The sequence below is a fragment of the Oncorhynchus mykiss genome, chromosome 15 (assembly GCF_057628025.1).
Source record: "Oncorhynchus mykiss isolate SJ-2025 chromosome 15, ASM5762802v1, whole genome shotgun sequence".
Lineage (NCBI taxonomy): Eukaryota > Metazoa > Chordata > Actinopteri > Salmoniformes > Salmonidae > Oncorhynchus > Oncorhynchus mykiss.
Window position 1 is genome coordinate 1,107,675 of NC_143036.1, and position 23,746 is coordinate 1,131,420.

The following is a 23,746-nucleotide window of genomic DNA, read 5'->3' on the forward strand; positions in this document are numbered from 1 at the left end:
CACAACATTGGAAACTGAAGGTGGCCCAGTTCTCATCTGGCTCCTGTGTCATACTGTGTCATAGTGTCACAGCTGATGGACATTTAATGAATGAATTCAACAATAACACAGATGATTTATCTTCAATTAGACAGTTTTAATTGACACAATGTATCTACACAGTGAAAAGCATTCATTCTTTCCCCACTCCAGAAGTCTGCTCTACGTCTGCTCCCGTGAACTGCTAGCATTATATGTGAGTTAAACTCTGTTAAACTCAGAGGAGTTGATTTGGACACAGCGAGTTTGGGGGGTACCAGAGGGCATCACAGTAGAGTCCTCTAGAAGTGTTGATAATAGAGTCATCTAGAAGTGTTAATAATAGAGTCCTCTAGAAGTGTTGATAATATATTCCTCTAGAAGTGTTGATAATAGAGTCCTCTAGAAGTGTTAATAATAGAGTCCTCTAGAAGTGTTGATAATAGAGTCCTCTAGAAGTGTTGATAATAGAGTCCTCTAGAAATGTTAATAGTAGAGTCCTCTAGATGTGTTGATAATAGAGTCCTCTAGAAGTGTTGATAATAGAGTCCTCTAGAAGTGTTAATAATACAGTCCTCTAGAAGTGTTAATAATATAGTCCTCTAGACGTGTTAATAATAGAGTCCTCTAGATGAGTCCTCTAGATGTGTCAATAATATATTCCTATAGAAGTGTTAATAATAGAGTCCTCTAGATGTGTCAATAATATAGTCCTCTAGAAGTGTTGATAATAGAGTCCTCTAGAAGTGTTGAAAATAGTCCTCTAGATGAGTCCTCTAGAAGTGTTGATAATAGAGTCCTCTAGAAGTGTTGATAATAGAGTCCTCTAGAAGTGTTAATAGTAGAGTCCTCTAGATGTGTCAATAATAGAGTCTTCTAGAAGTGTTAATAGTAGAGTCCTCTAGATGTGTCAATAATAGAGTCTTCTAGAAGTGTTAATAATAAAGTCCTCCAGACGTGTTGTAATAATAGAGTCCTCTAGACATGTTGTAATAATAGCATCCTGTAGATGTGTTGTGGTCTTGGAAGAGGTGCAGCTCCTGTGGTTCCAGTCTTTTTATTATTTTATTGAATATTTAAACGTACAATTTACCTGCAGTTAAGCCACTCAACATTTACATTCCAGTCTTTCAAGCTGTGCTAAAAGAGATATGCAATTTTATTTGTATATATATTATATAAATATATATATATATATATATATATATATATATTTGTTTTTTTCTTTTTTTTTTCTATTAGAAATATACAGTGGAGAGAACAAGTATTTGATACACTGCCGATTCTGCAGGGTTTCCTACTTACAAAGCATGTAGAGGTCTGTAATTTTTATCATAGGTACACTTCAACTGTGAGAGACGGAATCTAAAACAAACATCCAGAAAATCACATTGTGTGATTTTTAAGTAATTAATTTTCATTTTATTGCATGACATAAGTATTTGATCACCTACCAACCAGTAAGAATTCCGGCTCTCACAGACCTGTTAGTTTTTCTTTAAGAAGCCCTCCTGTTCTCCACACATTACCTGTATTAACTGCACCTGTTTGAACTCGTTACCTGTATAAAAGACACCTGTCCACACACTCAATCAAACAGACTCCAACGTCTCCACAATGGCCAAGACCAGATAGCTGTATAAGGACATCAGGGATAAAATTGTAGACCTGCACAAGGCTGGGATGGGCTACAGGACAAAAGGCAAGCAGCTTCGTGAGAAGGCAACAACTGTTGGCGCAATTATTAGAAAATGGAAGAAGTTCAAGATGACGGTCAATCACCCTCGGTCTGGGGCTCCATGCAAGATCTCACCTCGTGGGGCATCAATGATCATGAGGAAGGTGAGGGATCAGCCCAGAACTACACGGCAGGACCTGGTCAATGACCTGAAGAGAGCTGGGACCACAGTCTCAAAAAAAACATTAGTAACACACTATGCCGTCATGGATTAAAGTCCTGCAGCGCACGCAAGGTCCCCCTGCTCAAGCCAGCGCATGTCCAGGCCCATCTGAAGTTTGATAATGGCCATCTGGATGATCCAGAAGAGGAATGGAAGAAGGTTATGTGGTCTGATGAGACAAAAATAGAGCCTTTTGGTCTAAACTCCACTCGCCGTGTTTGGAGGAAGAAGAAGGATGAGTACAACCCCAAGAACACCATCCCAACCGTGAAGCATGGAGGTGGAAACATTATTCTTTGGGGATGCTTTTCTGCAAAGGGGACAGGACGAATGCACCGTATTGAGGGGAGGATGGATGGGGCCATGTATTGCGAGATCTTGGCCAACAGCCTCCTTCCCTCAGTAAGAGCATTGAAGATGGGTCCTGGCTGGGTCTTCCAGCATGACAACGACCCGAACCACACAGCCAGGGCAACTAAGGAGTGGCTCCGTAAGAAGCATCTCAAGGTCTCCAGACCTGAACCCAATAGAACATCTTTGGAGGGAGCTGAAAGTCCGTATTGCCCAGCGACAGCCCCGAAACCTGAAGGATCTGGAGAAGGTCTGTATGGAGGAGTGGGCCAAAATCCCTGCTGCAGTGTGTGCAAACCTGGTCAAGAACTACAGGAAATGTATGATCTCTGTAATCGCAAACAAAGTTTTCTGTACCAAATATTAAGTTTGGCTTTTCTGATGTATCAAAAACTTATGTCATGCAATAAAATGCAAATGAATTACTTAAAAATCATACAATGTGATTTTCTGAATTTTTGTTTTAGATTCTGTCTCTCACAGATGAAGTGTACCTATGATAAAAATGACAGACCTCTACATGCTTTGTAAATAGGAAAACCTGCAAAATCGGCAGTGGATCAAATACTTGTTCTCCCCACTGTATCTGAATGTACAGTATCAGTCAAAAGTTTGGACACATCTACTCATTCCAGGGTTTTTCTTTATTGGTTTTTCTTTTTTGGTTTCCACAATGAAGCATGGAGGAGGAGGTGTGGGGGTGCTTTCTGGTGACACTGTCTGTGATTTATTTAGAATTCAAGTCCAACTTAACCAGCATCGCTACCACAGCATTCCGCAGTGATACACCATCCCATCTGGTTTGCACTTATTGGGACTATCATTTGTTTTTCAACAGGAAATCAACTCAGCACACCTCCAGGCTGTGTAAGCGCTATTTGACCAGGAAGGAGAGTGATTGACCTGGCCTCCACAATCACTGGACTTCAACCCAATTGAGATGGTTTGGGATGAGTTGGACCGCAGAGTGAAGGAAAAGCAGCATATCTGGGAACTCCTTCAAGAAGGTTGGAAAAGCATTCCAGGTGCAGCTGGTTGAGAGAATGCCAAGAGTGTGCAAAGCTGTCATCAAGGCAAAAGATGGCTACTATGAAGAATCTCGAATATAAAGTATATTTTGATTTGTTTAAAATGTTTTGCTTACTACATGATGCCATGTGTTAATTCATAGTTTTGATGTCTTCACTATTTTTCTACTATGTAGAAGATAGTAAAAATAAAGAAAAACCCTTGAATGAGTAGGTGTGTCCAAACTTTTGACTTGTACTGTATATATATTTTTGTTGTTGTTAGTATTTAACCCCTATTTCTCCCCGATTTCGTGATATCCAATTGTGATCCAATTACTATTTTGTCTCATCGCTGCAACTCCCCAAAGGGCTTGGGAGAGGCTAAAGTTGAATCATGCATCCTCTGAGAAATTTAACCTGGAAGCCAGCTGCACCAATGTGTCGGAGGAAACACTGTTCAACTGATAACCTGCCGGCACCCGGCCCACCACAAGGAGTGGCTAGGGCGTGATGAGCCAAGTAAAGCCCCCGGACAACAAACCCTACCCTAATCCGGACGATGTTGGGCCAATTGTGCGCCGCCCTATGGGATTCCCAGTCACGGAGAGTTGTGACACAGCTTGGGATCGAACCCGGGTCTGTAGTGATGCCTCAAGCACTGAAATGCAGTGCCTTAGACTGCTTCCTGCGCCACTCTGGAGGCCCCAAAGATGCTTTTCAATGTGACCTCTCACAAACTCCCTCCAGGTCAAACACAACAGAATTGATAAAATAACAGATGTCATGGGTTGGAACAGGTGGCACTGTGAAAAATGTAACATCTTTACAACTTGGTGAGTCTCATGGTGTTGAGGAGTGTTACATTTTGGTGAGTCGAAGCGTGTTGAGTCGTGCCCCCAAGATGGTGGCCCCAGAGGCGTATTGGATCTCCCTCAGAACACCCACCCACTTCCTTTCCCCCTCGTCATACCTGCAGGAGGAGAGGACAGGACATCAGGAAAGAGGACAGGAGAGGACGTCAGTTAAGAGGACAGAATGGGTGGTAGGTAAGAGGACAGAACAGGATGTTAGGTAAGAGGACAGAACAGGATGTCAGGTAAGAGGACAGAACGGGCTGTCAGGTAAGAGGACAGAACAGGGTGTTAGGTAAGAGGACAGAACAGAACGTCAGGTAAGAGGACAGAACAGGATGTCAGGTAAGAGGACAGAATAGGAGGTCAGGTAAGAGGACAGAATAGAATGTCAGGTAAAAGGAAATAACAGAATGTCAGGTAAGAGGACAGAACAGAATGTCAGGTAAGAGGACAGAACAGGATGTCAGGTAAAAGGAAAGAACAGAATGTCAGGAAAGAGAACAGAACAGAGGTCAGGTAAGAGGACAGAACAGAACGTCAGGTAAGGGGACAGAACATAACGTCAGGTAAGAGGACAGAATGGAGGTCAGGTAAGAGGACAGAACAGGACGTCAGGTAAGAGGACAGAACAGGAGGTCAGGTAAGAGGACAGAACAGAACGTCAGGTAAGAGGACAGAACAGAACGTCAGGTAAGAGGACAGAATAGGCTGTTAGGTAAGAGGACAGAATAGGATGTCAGGTAAGAGGACATAACAGAATGTCAGGTAAGAGGACAGAACAGAATGTCAGGTAAGAAGATATCAGGTAACAGGACAGAAGAAGACGTCAGGTAAGAGGACAGGAGGACGTCTTGTGAAAGGACAGAAGAGGGCATCAGGTAAAATGACAGAACAGGAAGTCAGGTAATAGGACAGAACAGGAAGTCAGGTAATAGGACAGAACAGGAAGTCAGGTAAGAGGACAGAACAGGCAAGACGTTTGGTAAGAAGACAAAACAGGACAACAGGTAAGAGGACAGAAGAGGGGCTCAGGTAAAAGGACAGAACAGGACGTTAGGTAAGAGGACAGAAGAGGCAGAACGTTTGGTAAGAAGACAAAACAGGACGTCAGGTAAGAGGACAGAACAGGACGTGAGGTGAAAGGACAGAACAGGAAGGACGTTTGGTGAGAAAACAGAACAGGACATCAGTTAAGAAGACAGAACAGGAGATCTGGTAAGAGGACAGAACAGGAGGTCAGGTAAGAGGACAGAACACGAGGTCAGGTAAGAGGACAGAACAGGAGGTCAGGTAAGAGGACAGAACACGAGGTCAGGTAAGAGGACAGAACAGGAGGTCAGGTAAGAGGACAGAACACGAGGTCAGGTAAGAGGAAAGAACAGGACGTCAGGTAAGAGGACAGAACAGAACGTTAAGTAAGAGGACAGAAGAGGCAGAACGTTTGGTAAGAAGACAAAACAGGACATCAGGTAAGAGGACAGAACAGGACGTCAGGTAAGAGGACAGAACAGAACATCAGGTAAGAGGTCCGAACAGAACGTCAGGTAAGAGGACAGAATAGGCTGTTAGGTAAGAGGACAGAATAGGCTGTCAGGTAAGAGGACAGAACAGAATGTCAGGTAAGAGGACAGAACAGAATGTCAGGTAAGAAGATATCAGGTAACAGGACAGAAGAAGACGTCAGGAAAGAGGACAGGAGGACGTCTTGTGAAAGGACAGAAGAGGGTGACAGGTAAGAGGACAGAACAGGAGGTTAGGTAATAGGACAGAACAGGAAGTCAGGTAATAGGACAGAACAGGAAGTCAGGTAAGAGGACAGAACAGGCAGGACGTTTGGTAAGAAGACAAAACAGGACAACAGGTAAGAGGACAGAAGAGGGTCTCAGGTAAAAGGTCAGAACAGGACGTTAAGTAAGAGGACAGAAGGTGGCAGAACGTTTGGTAAGAAGACAAAACAGGACATCAGGTAAGAGGACAGAACAGGACGTGAGGTAAAAGGACAGAACAGGAAGGACGTTTGGTGAGAAAACAGAACAGGACATCAGTTAAGAAGACAGAACAGGAGATCAGGTAAGAGGACAGAACACGAGGTCAGGTAAGAGGACAGAACACGAGGTCAGGTAAGAGGACAGAACAGGAGGTCAGGTAAGAGGACAGAACACGAGGTCAGGTAAGAGGACAGAACAGGAGGTCAGGTAAGAGGACAGAACACGAGGTCAGGTAAGAGGAAAGAACAGGAGGTCAGTTAAGATGACAGAACAGGAGGGCAGGTAAGGGGACAGAACAGGACATCAGGTAACAGGACAGAACAGGACGTCAGGTAAGAGGACAGAACAGGGTGTCAGGTAAGAGGACAGAACAGGACGTCAGGTAAGAGGACAGAACAGGAGGTCAGGTAAGAGGACAGAACAGGACGTCAGGTAAGAGGACAGAACAGGACGTCAGGTAAGAGGACAGAACAGAACGTCAAGTAAGAGGACAGAAGAGGCAGAACGTTTGGTAAGAAGACAAAACAGGACATCAGGTAAGAGGACAGAACAGGACGTGAGGTAAAAGGACAGAACAGGAAGGACGTTTGGTGAGAAAACAGAACAGGACATCAGGTAAGAGGACAGAACAGGAGATCTGGTAAGAGGACAGAACAGGAGGTCAGGTAAGAGGACAGAACACGAGGTCAGGTAAGAGGACAGAACAGGAAGTCAGGTAATAGGACAGAACAGGAAGTCAGGTAAGAGGACAGAACAGGAAGTCAGGTAAGAGGACAGAACAGGCAGGACGTTTGGTAAGAAGACAAAACCGGACAACAGGTAAGAGGACAGAAGAGGGCCTCAGGTAAAAGTTCAGAACAGGACGTTAAGTAAGAGGACAGAAGAGGCAGAACGTTTGGTAAGAAGACAAAACAGGACATCAGGTAAGAGGACAGAACAGGACGTCAGGTAAGAGGACAGAACAGAACATCAGGTAAGAGGTCCGAACAGAACGTCAGGTAAGAGGACAGAATAGGCTGTTAGGTAAGAGGACAGAATAGGCTATCAGGTAAGAGGACAGAACAGAATTTCAGGTAAGAGGACAGAACAGAATGTCAGGTAAGAAGATATCAGGTAACAGGACAGAAGAAGACGTCAGGAAAGAGGACAGGAGGACTTCTTGTGAAAGGACAGAAGAGGGTGACAGGTAAAAGGACAGAACAGGAGGTTAGGTAATAGGACAGAACAGGAAGTCAGGTAATAGGACAGAACAGGAAGTCAGGTAAGAGGACAGAACAGGCAGGACGTTTGGTAAGAAGACAAAACAGGACAACAGGTAAGAGGACAGAAGAGGGTCTCAGGTAAAAGGTCAGAACAGGACGTTAAGTAAGAGGACAGAAGGTGGCAGAACGTTTGGTAAGAAGACAAAACAGGACATCAGGTAAGAGGACAGAACAGGACGTCAGGTAAGAGGACAGAACAGAACATCAGGTAAGAGGTCCGAACAGAACGTCAGGTAAGAGGACAGAATAGGCTGTTAGGTAAGAGGACAGAATAGGCTGTCAGGTAAGAGGACAGAACAGAATGTCAGGTAAGAGGACAGAACAGAATGTCAGGTAAGAAGATATCAGGTAACAGGACAGAAGAAGACGTCAGGAAAGAGGACAGGAGGACGTCTTGTGAAAGGACAGAAGAGGGTGACAGGTAAGAGGACAGAACAGGAGGTTAGGTAATAGGACAGAACAGGAAGTCAGGTAATAGGACAGAACAGGAAGTCAGGTAAGAGGACAGAACAGGCAGGACGTTTGGTAAGAAGACAAAACAGGACAACAGGTAAGAGCACAGAAGAGGGTCTCAGGTAAAAGGTCAGAACAGGACGTTAAGTAAGAGGACAGAAGGTGGCAGAACGTTTGGTAAGAAGACAAAACAGGACATCAGGTAAGAGGACAGAACAGGACGTGAGGTAAAAGGACAGAACAGGAAGGACGTTTGGTGAGAAAACAGAACAGGACATCAGTTAAGAAGACAGAACAGGAGATCAGGTAAGAGGACAGAACACGAGGTCAGGTAAGAGGACAGAACACGAGGTCAGGTAAGAGGACAGAACAGGAGGTCAGGTAAGAGGACAGAACACGAGGTCAGGTAAGAGGACAGAACAGGAGGTCAGGTAAGAGGACAGAACACGAGGTCAGGTAAGAGGAAAGAACAGGAGGTCAGGTAAGATGACAGAACAGGAGGGCAGGTAAGGGGACAGAACAGGACATCAGGTAACAGGACAGAACAGGACGTCAGGTAAGAGGACAGAACAGGGTGTCAGGTAAGAGGACAGAACAGGAGGTCAGGTAAGAGGACAGAACAGGAGGTCAGGTAACAGGACAGAACAGGACGTCAGGTAAGAGGACAGAACAGGACGTCAGGTAAGAGGACAGAACAGAACGTTAAGTAAGAGGACAGAAGAGGCAGAACGTTTGGTAAGAAGACAAAACAGGACATCAGGTAAGAGGACAGAACAGGACGTGAGGTAAAAGGACAGAACAGGAAGGACGTTTGGTGAGAAAACAGAACAGGACATCAGGTAAGAGGACAGAACAGGAGATCTGGTAAGAGGACAGAACAGGAGGTCAGGTAAGAGGACAGAACACGAGGTCAGGTAAGAGGACAGAACAGGAAGTCAGGTAATAGGACAGAACAGGAAGTCAGGTAAGAGGACAGAACAGGAAGTCAGGTAAGAGGACAGAACAGGCAGGACGTTTGGTAAGAAGACAAAACCGGACAACAGGTAAGAGGACAGAAGAGGGCCTCAGGTAAAAGTTCAGAACAGGACGTTAAGTAAGAGGACAGAAGAGGCAGAACGTTTGGTAAGAAGACAAAACAGGACATCAGGTAAGAGGACAGAACAGGACGTCAGGTAAGAGGACAGAACAGAACATCAGGTAAGAGGTCCGAACAGAACGTCAGGTAAGAGGACAGAATAGGCTGTTAGGTAAGAGGACAGAATAGGCTGTCAGGTAAGAGGACAGAACAGAATGTCAGGTAAGAGGACAGAACAGAATGTCAGGTAAGAAGATATCAGGTAACAGGACAGAAGAAGACGTCAGGAAAGAGGACAGGAGGACTTCTTGTGAAAGGACAGAAGAGGGTGACAGGTAAAAGGACAGAACAGGAGGTTAGGTAATAGGACAGAACAGGAAGTCAGGTAATAGGACAGAACAGGAAGTCAGGTAAGAGGACAGAACAGGCAGGACGTTTGGTAAGAAGACAAAACAGGACAACAGGTAAGAGGACAGAAGAGGGTCTCAGGTAAAAGGTCAGAACAGGACGTTAAGTAAGAGGACAGAAGGTGGCAGAACGTTTGGTAAGAAGACAAAACAGGACATCAGGTAAGAGGACAGAACAGGACGTGAGGTAAAAGGACAGAACAGGAAGGACGTTTGGTGAGAAAACAGAACAGGACATCAGTTAAGAAGACAGAACAGGAGATCAGGTAAGAGGACAGAACACGAGGTCAGGTAAGAGGACAGAACAGGATGTCAGGTAAGAGGACAGAACAGGGTGTCAGGTAAGAGGACAGAACAGGAGGTCAGGTAAGAGGACAGAACAGGACATCAGGTAAGAGGACAGAACAGGACGTCAGGTAAGAGGACAGAACAGAACGTCAGGTAAGAGGTCCGAACAGAACGTCAGGTAAGAGGACAGAATAGGCCGTTAGGTAAGAGGACAGAATAGGCTGTCAGGTAAGAGGACAGAACATAATGTCAGGTAAGAGGACAGAACAGAATGTCAGGTAAGAAGATATCAGGTAACAGGACAGAAGAAGACGTCATGAAAGAGGACAGAACACGAGGTCAGGTAAGAGGAAAGAAAAGGAGGTCAGGTAAGATGACAGAACAGGGTGTCAGGTAAGAGGACAGAACAGGACATCAGGTAAGAGGACAGAACTGGAGGTCAGGTAAGATGACAGAACAGGAGGGCAGGTAAGGGGACAGAACAGGACATCAGGTAACAGGACAGAACAGGAGGTCAGGTAAGAGGACAGAACAGGGTGTCAGGTAAGAGGACAGAACAGGGTGTCAGGTAAGAGGACAGAACAGGAGGGCAGGTAAGAGGAGAGAGCAGGAGGTTGGGTAAGAGGACAGAAGTGGGCCTCAGGTATCCAACCATAGCCCTGACCTTCCCTGCCTCCAACCATGGCCCTCACTTTCCCTGCCTTCAACTATAGCCGTGACTCTCCCTGCCTCCAACCATAGCCCTGACTTCCCCTGCCTCCAACAATAGCCCTGGCCTTCCCTGCCTCCAACCATAGCCCTCACTCTCCCTGCCTCCAACCATATTCCCGACATTCCCTGCCTCAAATCATAGTCCTGCCTCTCTCAGCCTCCAACTATAGCCCTGACTCTCCCTGCCTCCAACCATAGCCCTGACTTCCCCTGCCTCCAACAATAGCCCTGGCCTTCCCTGCCTCCAACCATAGCCCTCACTCTCCCTGCCTCCAACCATATTCCCGACATTCCCTGCCTCAAATCATAGTCCTGCCTCTCTCAGCCTCCAACCACAGCCCTGACTCTCCCTGCCTCCAAACACAGTCCTGACTCTCCCTGCCTCCAACCATAGCCCTGACCTTCCCTGCCTCCAACCACAGCCCTGACTCTCCCTGCCTCTAAACACAGCCCTGACTCTCCCTGCCTCCGACCATAGCCCTGACCTCCCCTGCCTCCAACAATTGCCCTGACCTTCCCTGCCTCCAACTATAGCCCTGACCTCCCCTGCCTCCAACCATAGCCCTCACTCTTCCTGCCTCCAACCATATTCCCGACCGTCCCTGCCTCCAATCATGGCCCTGCCTCTCTCTGCCTAAAACCATAGCCCTGACTCTCCCTGCCTCCAAACATAGCCCTGACCTTCCCTGCCTCCAATCATAGCCCTGACCTACCCTGCCTCAAAACATAGCCCTGATTCTCGCTGCCTCCAACCACAGCCCTGACTCTCCCTGCCTCCAACCATAGCCCTGACCTTCCCTGCCTCCAACCACAGTCCTGACTCTCCCTGCCTCCAACCATTGCCCTGACTCTCCCTGCCTCCAACCACAGCCCTGACTCTCCCTGCCTCCAACCATAGCCCTGACTCTCCCTGCCTCCAACCATAGCCCTGACTCTCCCTGCCTCCAACTATAGCCCTGACTCTCCCTGCCTCCAATCATAGCCCTGACCTTCCCTGCCTCCAATCATAGCCCTGACCTTCCCTGCCTCCAACCATAGCCCTGACTCTCCCTGCCTTCAACCATAGCCCTGACCTTCTCTGTCTCCAACCATATCACTGACTATCTCTGCCTCCAACCATAGCCCCAACCTTCCCTGCCTCCAACAATAGCCCTGACTCTCCCTGCCTCCAACCATAGCCATCACTCTCCCTGCCTCCAACTATAGCCCTGACTCTCTCTGCCTCCAACCATAGCCCTGATCTTCCCTAACTCCAACCATAGCCCTGATCTTCCCTGCCTCCAACCATAGCCCTGACCTTCCCTGCCTCCAATCATAGCCCTGACCTTCCCTGCCTCCAGCCACAGCCCTGACTCTCCCTGCCTCCAACCATTGCCCTGACTCTCCCTGCCTCCAACCACAGCCCTGACTCTCCCTGCCTCCAACCATAGCCCTGACTCTCCCTGCCTCCAACCAGAGCCCTGACTCTCTCTGCCTCCAACCATAGCCCTGACCTTCTCTGTCTCCAACCATATCACTGACTATCTCTGCCTCCAACCATAGCCCCAACCTTCCCTGCCTCCAACAATAGCCCTGACTCTCCCTGCCTCCAACCATAGCCATCACTCTCCCTGCCTCCAACTATAGCCCTGACTCTCTCTGCCTCCAACCATAGCCCTGATCTTCCCTAACTCCAACCATAGCCCTGATCTTCCCTGCCTCCAACCATAGCCCTGACCTTCCCTGCCTCCAATCATAGCCCTGACCTTCCCTGCCTCCAGCCACAGCCCTGACTCTCCCTGCCTCCAACCATACCCCTGACCTTCTCTGCCTCCAACCATATCACTGACTCTCTCTGCATCCAACCATAGCCCCGACTTTCCCTGCCTCCAATAATAGCCCTGAATCTCCCTGACTCCAACCATAGCACTGACTCTCCCTGCCTCTAACCACAGCCCCGACCTTCCCTGCCTCCAACAATAGCCCTGACTCCCCCTGCCTCCAACCATAGCCCTGACTCTCGCTGCCTCCAACCACAGCCCTGACTCTCCCTGCCTCCAACCATAGCCCTGACCTTCCCTGCCTCCAACCACAGTCCTGACTCTCCCTGCCTCCAACCATTGCCCTGACTCTCCCTGCCTCCAACCACAGCCCTGACTCTCCCTGCCTCCAACCATAGCCCTGACTCTCCCTGCCTCCAACCAGAGCCCTGACTCTCTCTGCCTCCAACCACAGCCCTGACTCTCCCTGTCTCCAACTATAGCCCTGACTCTCCCTGCCTCCAATCATAGCCCTGACCTTCCTTGCCTCCAATCATAGCCCTGACCTTCCCTGCCTCCAACCATAGCCCTGCCTCTCCCTGCCTCCAACCATAGCCATGACCTTCTCTGTCTCCAACCATATCACTGACTCTCTCTGCCTCCAACCATAGCCCCGACCTTCCCTGCCTCCAACAATAGCCCTGACTCTCCCTGCCTCCAATCATAGCCCTGACCTTCCCTGCCTCCAATCATAGCCCTGACCTTCCCTGCCTCCAACCATAGCCCTGACTCTCCCTCTCCCCAAACATAGCCCTGCCTCTCCCTGCCTCCAACCATAGCCCTGACCTTCTCTGTCTCCAACCATATCACTGACTCTCCCTGCCTCCAACCATAGCCATCACTCTCCCTGCCTCCAACCACAGCCCTGACTCTCCCTGCCTCCAACCATAGCCCTGACTCTCTCTGCTCCAACCCTAGTCCTGACTCTTCCTGCCTCCAACCTTAGCCCTGACCTTCCCTGCCTCCAACCATAGCCCTCACTCTCCCTGCCTCCAACCATAGCCCTGACTCTCCCTGCCTCCAACCATAGCCCTGACTCTCTCTGCTCCAACCCTAGCCCTGACTCTTCCTGCCTCAACCATAGCCCTGACTCTCTCTGCCTCCAACCTTAGCCCTGACTCTCCCTGCCTCCAACCACAGCCCTGACTCTCCCTGCCTCCAACCATAGCCCTGACCTTCCCTGCCTCCAACCACAGCCCTGACTCTCCCTGCCTCCAACCATAGCCCTGACTCTCCCTGCCTCCAACCACAGCCCTGACTCTCCCTGCCTCCAACCATAGCCCTGACTCTCCCTGCCTCCAACCATGGCCCTGACTCTCTCTGCTCCAACCCTAGCCCTGACTCTCCCTGCCTCCAACCATAGCCCTGACTCTCCCAGCCTCCAACCATAGCCCTGACTCTCCCTGCCTCCAACCATAGCCCTGACTCTCCCTGCCTCCAACCATAGCCCTGACTCTCTCTGCCTCCAATCCCAGCCCTGACTCTCCCTGCCTCCAACCATAGCCCTGACTCTCCCTGCCTCCAACCATAGCCCTGACTCTCTCGACCTCCAATCACAGCCCTGACTCCTCCTGCCTCCAACCACAGCCCTGACTCTCCCTGCCTCCAACCATAGCCCTGACTCTCCCTGCCTCCAACCCAACGTCAGTTTGTTCCTCACCTCCAGATGTCATTCATCTCCTTGGGGAGGAGTTCCTCCTTGTCCTCGCTGGGCATCATGGCGAAGCCTCCAACAGCGTAGAGACCCCCGGCCACCGACGCCAGACTGAGTGAGCTACGACCCTGAGGGAACTCCACAAAGTCTGACCACCTGGAGACACGGAATATGGGTTTAATAACAGCCATATGAGTAAAGGTAAATCAGGCACTGTTCATTGTTGTCTTGAATCATCATCAGCTCCCAGAGAGAATATGTTGGCAGCACAGTGAACTCAGACTTCCGAACACTTTCAGTAATGTGAAATCTAACTTGTTGGTGTTACTATCGTAGACCTCCATGAAGTCTGTCACACGCACGCACGCACGCACGCACACACGCACACACACACACGCACACACACACACACACACACACACACACACACACACACACACACACACACACACACACACACACACACACACACACACACACACACACACACACACACACACACACACACACACACACACACACACACACACACACACACACACACTTTGAGGCTGCAGGCCTGCTACTGACTTGTTGGTGTTGATGTCATAGACCTCCATGGTGTCTGTCAGGCCGGTGTCTGTGACGCCTGCTGCTACGTAGATCTTGTCTTTATGGATGGTGGCTCCAAACAGAGAGCGGGCCAGCTGCATCGGAGCCAGCTCCTTCCACTCAAACCGCTGTGCATAGTACACACACATCCTCTTCGTCACCTTCCTACAGGACAGACACACATCCTCGTAGTAGCAGCAGCAGTAGTAATAGTTGTTGTTGTTAGTGATCATACTGTCCTAAGTGAGCTCTACACCGTGACTGAGCTGTACACTGTGACAGAGCTCTACACGGTGACTGAGCTGTACACGGTGACTGAGCTGTACACCGTGACTGAGCTGTACACTGTGACTGAGCTCTACACCGTGACTGAGCTGTACACCGTGACTGAGCTCTACACCGTGACTGAGCTCTACACCGTGACTGAGCTCTACACCGTGACTGAGCTCTACACCGTGACTGAGCTCTACACCGTGACTGAGCTGTACACTGTGACTGAGCTCTACACCGTGACTGAGCTCTACACCGTGACTGAGCTCTACACCGTGACTGAGCTCCACACCGTGACTGAGCTGTACACCAACAGTGTGGAAGAGAATGCAGTATCACGTTAATAACTCACTTGCTATCCGATTTTCCTCCGATCACATAGATAAGTCCGTCGTGAGACACAGTAGCGTGGCCGTAGACGGGGTACGGTATGGGGTCAGACTCGCCCCATTTAAAAGACCTGAGGAGGACAAACACAGAGAGGTACACATTAGATTGCTAGCTCAGACTACATACAATTTGACAACATCCTGATTACATCACTCCTCTGAGGCAGCAGGTTAAATGACTCTTCCATTGTGTTGTGATTCATATCTCTATTGTTTATTTATTTTATTTTTTTCACCTTTATTTAACCAGGTAGGCCAGTTGAGAACAAGTTCTCATTTACAACTGCGACCTGGCCAAGATAAAGCAAAGCAGTTTGACACAAACAACAACACTGAGTTACACATGGAATAAACAAACGTACAGTCAATAACACAATAGAGAAGTCTATATACAGTGTGTGCAAGTGGAGTAAGATTATGGAGGTAAGGCAATAAATAGGCCGTAGTAGCGAAATAATTACAATTTGATGATGTGTAAGTAGAGATACTGGGGTGAAAAGGAGCAAAATAAATAAATAACAGTATGGGGATGAGGTAGTTGGATGGGCTATTTACAGATGGGCTGTGTACAGGTGCAGTGATCGGTAAGTGTCACGACTTCCGCCGAAGTCGGCTCCTCTCCTTGTTCGTGCGGCGTTTGACGTCACCGGCTTTCTAGCCATCGCATCTCCATTTCTCATTTATCCATTTGTTTTGTCTTGTTCCCTGCTGGTTTTCATTCCCCAATAACACTGCATTCCTCTGTTCCCCCTCATGTCTTTGTGTGAGATTGTTTTGTGTTACGTGTGTATGTTGACGCTCTTTACTGGTATGCGTTTATTCTGTGTTTTATTTCACGAGGTATGTTATTGTGTTTATATAGTATTATTGTGACTGTTTTCACGTTTGCACTTTTGCCTGTGGGCTGGAGGTTATGACGCAGTGGCGTCAGTCTGTTGGTTTCTCCTGCCTAAATAAAGTGTGAGCCTGTTCACAACTCTCTGCTCTCCTGCACCTGACTCCACTCCCAGTACGCACACACCTGACAGTAAGCTGCTCTGACAACTGATGTTTAAAGTTAGTGAGGGAGATATGAGTCTCCAGCTTTCAGTGATTTTTGCAATTCGTTCCAGTCATTGGCAGCAGAGAACTGGAAGGACAGGCGGCCAAAGGAGGAATTGGCTTTGGGGGTGACCAGTGAGATATACCTGCTAGAGCGCGTGCTACGGGTGGGTGTTGCTGTGGTGACCAGTGAGCTGAGATAAGGCAGGGCTTTACCTAGCAAAGACTTATAGATGACCCGGAGCCAGTGGGTTTGGCGACGAATATGAAACGAGGGCCAGCCAACGAGAGCATTCAGGTCACATAGACAGGACAGTTACTGGGTGCTTTTACTGGTGCTGTCACATAGACTGTAACTTACTGTCTGTCATAGACCAGCACTGAGTCCAGTGTACTGGACTCCTGTTCCTTCAGCTCCTTCCCTCCCACCATGAAGATGCTGTTCTCCGCCTCAGCCAGGCCGAACAGGAAACGGGGCGAGGGGATGGGGGGCATGCCCAGCCAATCAGCACTCACTGGGTCGTACTGGGAGGTCACAGATGTCAGAGGTCAGAGACAGGGCAGCTGTCTACATGCTGAGATATTGACAGGACAGACAGATCTATGGACAGCCAGACAGACAGACAGACAGCCAGGCAGCCAGCCAGCCAGCCAGCCAGCCAGCATCTCTGTAATGGAAACAGCCACATTATAACATCTATAATGTGGAGGAGGGAGGTCTCCCCTGCTCTATGGCATCTTCAATAGGATCCCAGAGAGCGAGAGAGAATGGTGTAACTAGGCCTACTGGTGTGTTGACTTGGTGACCATGCAGAAGATACCTCTACTCAATGACTTGGTGACCATGCAGAAGATACCTGTACTCAATGACTTGGTGACCATGCAGAAGATACCTCTACTCAATGACTTGGTGACCATGCAGAAGATACCTGGATCTCAATGCAGATCCAAAGGAATTATCCAAGTAAAATTTGATAATAACATGATAATAACATCATACCTGTATTAATAACAGGTATATAATAATTATAACATCCTACCTGTATTAATAACAGGTGTATAATAATTATAACAGCCTACCTGTATTAATAACAGGTGTATAATAATTATAACATCCTACCTGTATTAGTAACAGGTGTATAATAATTATAACATCCTACCTGTATTAATAACAGGTTTATAATAATTATAACATCCTACCTGTATTAGTAACAGGTGAATAATAATTATAACATCATACCTGTATTAATAACAGGTGTATAATAATTATAACAGCCTACCTGTATTAATAACAGGTGTATAATAATTATAACATCCTACCTGTATTAGTAACAGGTTTATAATAATTATAACATCTTACCTGTATTAATAACAGGTTTATATTAATTATAACACCCTACCTGTATTAGTAACAGGTGTATAATAATTATAACATCCTACCTGTATTAATAACAGGTGTATAATAATTATAACATCCTACCTGTATTAATAACAGGTGTATAATAATTATAACATCCTACCTGTATTAATAACAGTCGTATAATAATTTTAACATCCTACCTGTATTAATAACAGGTGTATGATAATTATAACATCCTACCTGTATTAATAACAGGTGTATAATAATTACAACATCCTACCTGTAAGAAGTAGGAGCTGAGAGGATCCTCCTTATTCAGCTCATTGTAGAACAGCCCCCCAGCAACGAAGATCTGGTTCTCTTTGGTGACAAGGGAGGCATGGTTCTTGGGGATCTGAGTGGAGAGCGAGGCGACGTAACAGTCGTTCCCTGTGGGGTCGTACGCCACCGCCCCCGTGTCACTCACCATGAACACCAGGTCTCTCAGGAACATCCCAAAACGCAGTTGATCATTCAAGATCCCCGGGAGTAGAGCCTCCTCCTCCTCCTCCTCCTCCTCTTCCTCTCCCTCCTTCTCCTCTCCTCCCTTCTGCTCTGTCTTATTTTCTTCTGTCTTCTTCTTTGTTTTCTTCTGAGGCGGGAGGTCAGGCAGTTTTCCAGCACGAGCGTCTCTGACCATTTGAAGCCTCTTCTCCATTTCAGGGTTGGAGCAGATCCACTCATGCTTCTCCACCTGGTGGGACAGGGAGATGTATCAGTATCACCTGCTTCTCCACCTGGTGGGACAGGGGGATTTATCAGAATCACCTGCTTCTCCACCTGGTGGGACAGCGAGATTTATCAGAATCACCTGCTTCTCCACCTGGTGGGACAGGGAGATTTATCAGAATCACCTGCTTCTCCACCTGGTGGGACAGGGAGATTTATCAGAATCACATGCTTCTCCACCTGGTGGGACAGGGAGATGTATCAGAATCACCTGCTTCTCCACCTGGTGGGACAGGGAGATTTAATACAACAATCACATACTTCTCCACCTGGTGGGACAGGGAGATTTATCAGAATAGCCTGCTTCTCCACCTGGTGGGACAGGGAGATTTATCAGAATAGCCTGCTTCTCCACCTGGTGGGACAGGGAGATTTATCAGAATAGCCTGCTTCTCCACCTGGTGGGACAGGGAGATTTATCAGTATCACCTGCTTCTCCACCTGGTGGGACAGGGAGATTTATCAGAATAGCCTGCTTCTCCACCTGGTGGGACAGGGAGATTTATCAGAATCACATGCTTCTCCACCTGGTGGGACAGGGAGATGTATCAGAATCACCTGCTTCTCCACCTGGTGGGACAGGGAGATTTAATACAACAATCACATACTTCTCCACCTGGTGGGACAGGGAGATTTATCAGAATAGCCTGCTTCTCCACCTGGTGGGACAGGGAGATTTATCAGAATAGCCTGCTTCTCCACCTGGTGGGACAGGGAGATTTATCAGAATAGCCTGCTTCTCCACCTGGTGGGACAGGGAGATTTATCAGTATCACCTGCTTCTCCACCTGGTGGGACAGGGAGATTTATCAGAATAGCCTGCTTCTCCACCTGGTGGGACAGGGAGATTTATCAGAATAGCCTGCTTCTCCACCTGGTGGGACAGGGAGATGTATCAGAATCACCTGCTTCTCCACCTGGTGGGACAGGGAGATTTATCAGTATCACCTGCTTCTCCACCTGGTGGGACAGGGAGATTTATCAGAATAGCCTGCTTCTCCACCTGGTGGGACAGGGAGATTTATCAGAATAGCCTGCTTCTCCACCTGGTGGGACAGGGAGATTTATCAGAATAGCCTGCTTCTCCACCTGGTGGGACAGGGAGATGTATCAGAATAGCCTGCTTCTCCACCTGGTGGGACAGGGAGATTTATCAGAATAGCCTGCTTCTCCACCTGGTGGGACAGGGAGATGTATCAGAATCACCTGCTTCTCCACCTGGTGGGACAGGGAGATTTATCAGTATCACCTGCTTCTCCACCTGGTGGGACAGGGAGATTTATCAGAATAGCCTGCTTCTCCACCTGGTGGGACAGGGAGATTTATCAGAATAGCCTGCTTCTCCACCTGGTGGGACAGGGAGATTTATCAGAATAGCCTGCTTCTCCACCTGGTGGGACAGGGAGATTTATCAGAATAGCCTGCTTCTCCACCTGGTGGGACAGGGAGATGTATCAGAATCACCTGCTTCTCCACCTGGTGGGACAGGGAGATTTATCAGTATCACCTGCTTCTCCACCTGGTGGGACAGGGAGATTTATCAGAATAGCCTGCTTCTCCACCTGGTGGGACAGGGAGATTTATCAGTATCACCTGCTTCTCCACCTGGTGGGACAGGGAGATTTATCAGAATAGCCTGCTTCTCCACCTGGTGGGACAGGGAGATTTATCAGAATAGCCTGCTTCTCCACCTGGTGGGACAGGGAGATTTAATACAACAATCACATGCTTCTCCACCTGGTGGGACAGGGAGATTTAAAACTAGACCATACTGCTCACCATCTCAGTAAAGTAGTCCTTGTGGACCAGTCTGAGTCTGACACAGTCCATCAGTCCGGGTAGTTCCTTCAGCCTGTTCTCCACATCTTGACCGACCCACTTCTCCACGGCCTCAAACACCTCTTCCTCCATTTCTACATTCAGTGTGTCCGCTGTCAAGATAGCTGCCAGCTCGCTGGGCCCCAGCGTCAGGAACTCATCGTCACGGGAGATGAGCTGGAAGCGTTCGCAGGCGTAGTTGCGAGCGGAGACAGCGAGGCGTGGACAGTCCAGCATCAGGCCCAGTCGGAATATAGCCAGACAGTTACTGAGACTGAGTTTCTTCTGGAGGAAGGAGACACACACTGTGAAGATCGAGGGGATCTGGAACATGTTGGCTACAGAGAAGATGTCCTGGACATTCTGCTCTGTCACGTTAATGGTGGAGGTATAGAGGTATTTCAGAATCAGACCCATGACCCCCGGCTCTACATCCTCCAACACCACCTCTCTCTTCTTCTCCTCTTCCAGATCTGACAGGAACAGGGCCCTAAAGAAGGACGAGCAGGCACACAGCACCAGACGGTGGCAGGGGAACTCCTTGCCCTTGATCTTCAGGACACAGTCCACCAGCTTGTCATTCTCCAGTAGATCATAGAGTCCGTCCTGCAACAGGGTCTGCTGGTACATCCTGGGCTCCTCCGTTGGGTCGATGGACAGAGCCATGGTACCTCGGTCCAGGGGGACAACTCCCAGTCGATAAGCAGGGAACAAGAGACCTAGGGCGTCTTGGTCCTTGGTGTCTGTCCTGTCTGTCTCCTGTCCACACGGCAGAGCTCCGAGCTTAGGCTCTCTTCACTGCCCAGCCTGGAAAGAGGAGTTAAGGGTTCGGCCTTTGTGATTTGAACCATAAGGAGTGTACTCCGGGGCGGCTGGTCTCTCTCCCTCAGCTGTCCCGACCCTTTAACTCCTGCTGCAACTGGTAGGTTATATATAGCCTTGTTCTCAGTGTGGGGCACTCTGTGGAATCCATTCTGGAACATGTGAAATGTAATAGACCCCGCATCACCACACGCCGCCCCCCCTCCCCGCTCGGACAGCTGACACTGCCTCATGCGAGATCAGTTCTTCCTGAGTCATGTGGGGTTAAGTTAAAGTGGCTTCCTCCTCTCTGCTCCTTCCCTTCCCCCTTCCTCCTCTCGACTCCTTTTCCTCCTCCTTCCTTCTCTCCACTCCTTCCCTTTCACCTTCCTCCTCTCCACTGCTTCCCTTCCTCCTCTTTACCTTCCCATTCTCCTCTCCATTCCATCCAACTTCCTCCTCTCCACTCCTTCCCTTCCTCCATTCTCCTCTCCACTCCTTCCCGTCCTCCTTCCTCCTCTCCACTCCTTCCCTTTCTCCATTCTCCTCTCCACTCCTTCCCTTCCTCCTTCCTCCTCTCCACTCCTTCCCTTCCTCCTTCCTCCTCTTCACTTCATCCCTTCCACCTTCCTCCTCTCCAATCCTTCCACCTTCCTCCTCTCCACTCCTTCCCTACCTCCTTCCCCCTCTCCACTCCTTCTCTCCCACCTTCCTCCTCTCCACTCCTTCCCTTTCACCTTCCTCCTCTCCACTCCTTCCACCTGCCTCCTCTCCACTCCTTCCCTTCCACCTTCCTCCTCTCCACTCCTTCCCTTCCACCTTCCCCTCTCCACTCCTTCCCTTCCATCTTCATCCTCTCCACACCTTCTCTTCCACTTTCCCCCTCTCCACTCCTTCCCTTCCACCTTCCTCCTCGCCACTCCTTCCACCTGCCTCCTCTCCACTCCTTCCCTTCCACCTTCCTCCTCTCCACTCCTTCCCTTCCACCTTTCCCCTCTCCACTCCTTCCCTTCCATCTTCCTCCTCTCCACACCTTCTCTTCATCCTTCCCCCTCTCCACACCTTCCCTTCCTCCATTCTCCTCTCCACTCCTTCCCTACCCCCTTCCTTCTCTCAACTCCTTCCCTTCCACCTTCCTCCTCTCCACTCCTTCCACCTTCTTCCTCTCTACCTTCCCTTCCTCCTCTCCACTCCTTCCCTTCATCCGTTCCACTCTTTCCCTTCCAACAACCTCCTCTCCTCTCCACTCCTTCCCTTCCTCCTCCCTCCTCTCTACCTTCCCTTCCTCCTCTCCATTCCTTCCCTTCCTCCTTTCTCCACTCCTTCCCTCCACCTTCCTCCTCTCCACTCCTTCCCTTCCACATTCCTACTCTCCACCCCTTCTCTACCCCCTCTCCACTCCTTCAATTTCTCCTCTCCACTCCTTCTACTTTCCTTCCTCCTCTAAACTCCTTCCACCTTCCTTCTCTCCACTCTTTCCCTTCCTCCTTTCTCCTCTCTGCTCCTTCCCTTCCCCCTTCCTCCTCACCACTCCTTATACCTTCCTTCCTCCTCTAAACTCCTTTGCTTCAGATATGCAATGATGTGACAGAAGTGGACAGGTGAAAGTAGAGACCTGGTAGTTGTCCATCCACCATATTGCGTTCAACTCTTCATATATGTTTAGATGATGGAGTAGCGATGAGATGAGGAAGCCACTGTCAAGTATTCAGTGGCTCTCCGCTAGGTTCAAGCACACCAGATACTGACTGTTACTTTTGATTTTTACCCCCCCCCCCCCCCCCCCCCCCTTTGTGCAGGACGCATTATTCCATCTCTGTTAGTCACATGTCTGTGGAACTCGTTAAGTTTATGTCTCAGTTGTTGAATCTTGTTATGTTCATACAAATATTTACACATGTTAAGTTAGCTGGAAATAAACACATTTGAGAGCGAGAGGATGCTTCTTTTTTTGCTGCGTTTATCTATAGCTTAGGGCACATAGCAAGCTTCACGGTTTGTTTTTGTAGTGTTATTTGTTTGTTCGGCGTCACTTTGATTAATACAAGAAAATGTACGCTCACCACACTGAACCTTGGTTCTCCTCCTTCAATAGCTGTGACAAGTTGTTTCTGAGCTGATCATACTTTTAGGTTTAACTTAGTGGGTAATGTCAGTGTCAGAGGCCATAATAATGTAGCTTAGATAGGCTTTTCTTGCCATATAATGAAGCTTGAAACTCGGTAATACTGCCTGCAGATTTAATCTTGTTTTATACATTTTGGTTTTGAAATAGGTGTACTACCGGTCAAATTTTTTAGAACACCTACTCATTCAAGGGTTTTTCTTTATTTGTACTATTTTCTACATCGTGGAATAATAGTGAATACATCAAATAGCCACCCTTTGCCTTGATGGCAGTTTTGCCAACTCTTGGCATTCTCTCAACCAGTTTCATGAGGAATGGAATGCATTTCAATTAACAGGGGAGCCTTCTTAAAAGTTAATTTGTGGAATTTCTTTCCTTCTTAATGTATTTGAGCCAACCAGTTGTGTTGTGACAAGGTAACGTGGTATACAGAAGATATCCCTATTTGGTAAAAGACCAAGTCCATTTTATGGCAAGAACAAGCAAAGAGAAGAAGGAAGACGTTTTATGTGTCCCCAACTGATTTTGTTTTTTTGTTTGTTTATTTGTGTTTCTTGGCACGAAGACAGCATTCAATGAGCTGTATTCTGCCATAAGCAAACAAGAAAACACTCACCCAGAGGCGGGTGCTCCTAGTAGCCGGGGACTTTAATGCAGGGAAACTTAAATCCATTTCACCAAATTTCTATCAGCATGTTAAATGTGCAACCAGAGGGAACAGAACTCTGGGCCACCTTTACTCCACACACAGAGACACATACAAAGCTCTCCCTCGCCCTCCATTTGGCAAATCTGACCTTAATTCTATC

General features: G+C 48.3%; 1 protein-coding gene across 1 annotated transcript; it reads right to left on the reverse strand.

The window, feature by feature from the left end:
* Positions 1–115: 115 nt before the first annotated feature.
* On the reverse strand, positions 116–21,022 carry klhl40b (kelch-like family member 40b). Its single transcript, XM_036945626.2, has 7 exons — positions 19,970–21,022; positions 17,703–18,155; positions 16,424–16,587; positions 14,985–15,092; positions 14,342–14,527; positions 13,778–13,927; positions 116–4,250 (listed from the first exon to the last, which is right to left on the reverse strand). The coding sequence occupies exons 1-7, from the start codon at positions 20,672–20,674 to the stop codon at positions 4,139–4,141; spliced, it is 1,878 nt and encodes a 625-aa protein (XP_036801521.2). The 5' UTR covers positions 20,675–21,022; the 3' UTR covers positions 116–4,138.
* Positions 21,023–23,746: the final 2,724 nt, after the last annotated feature.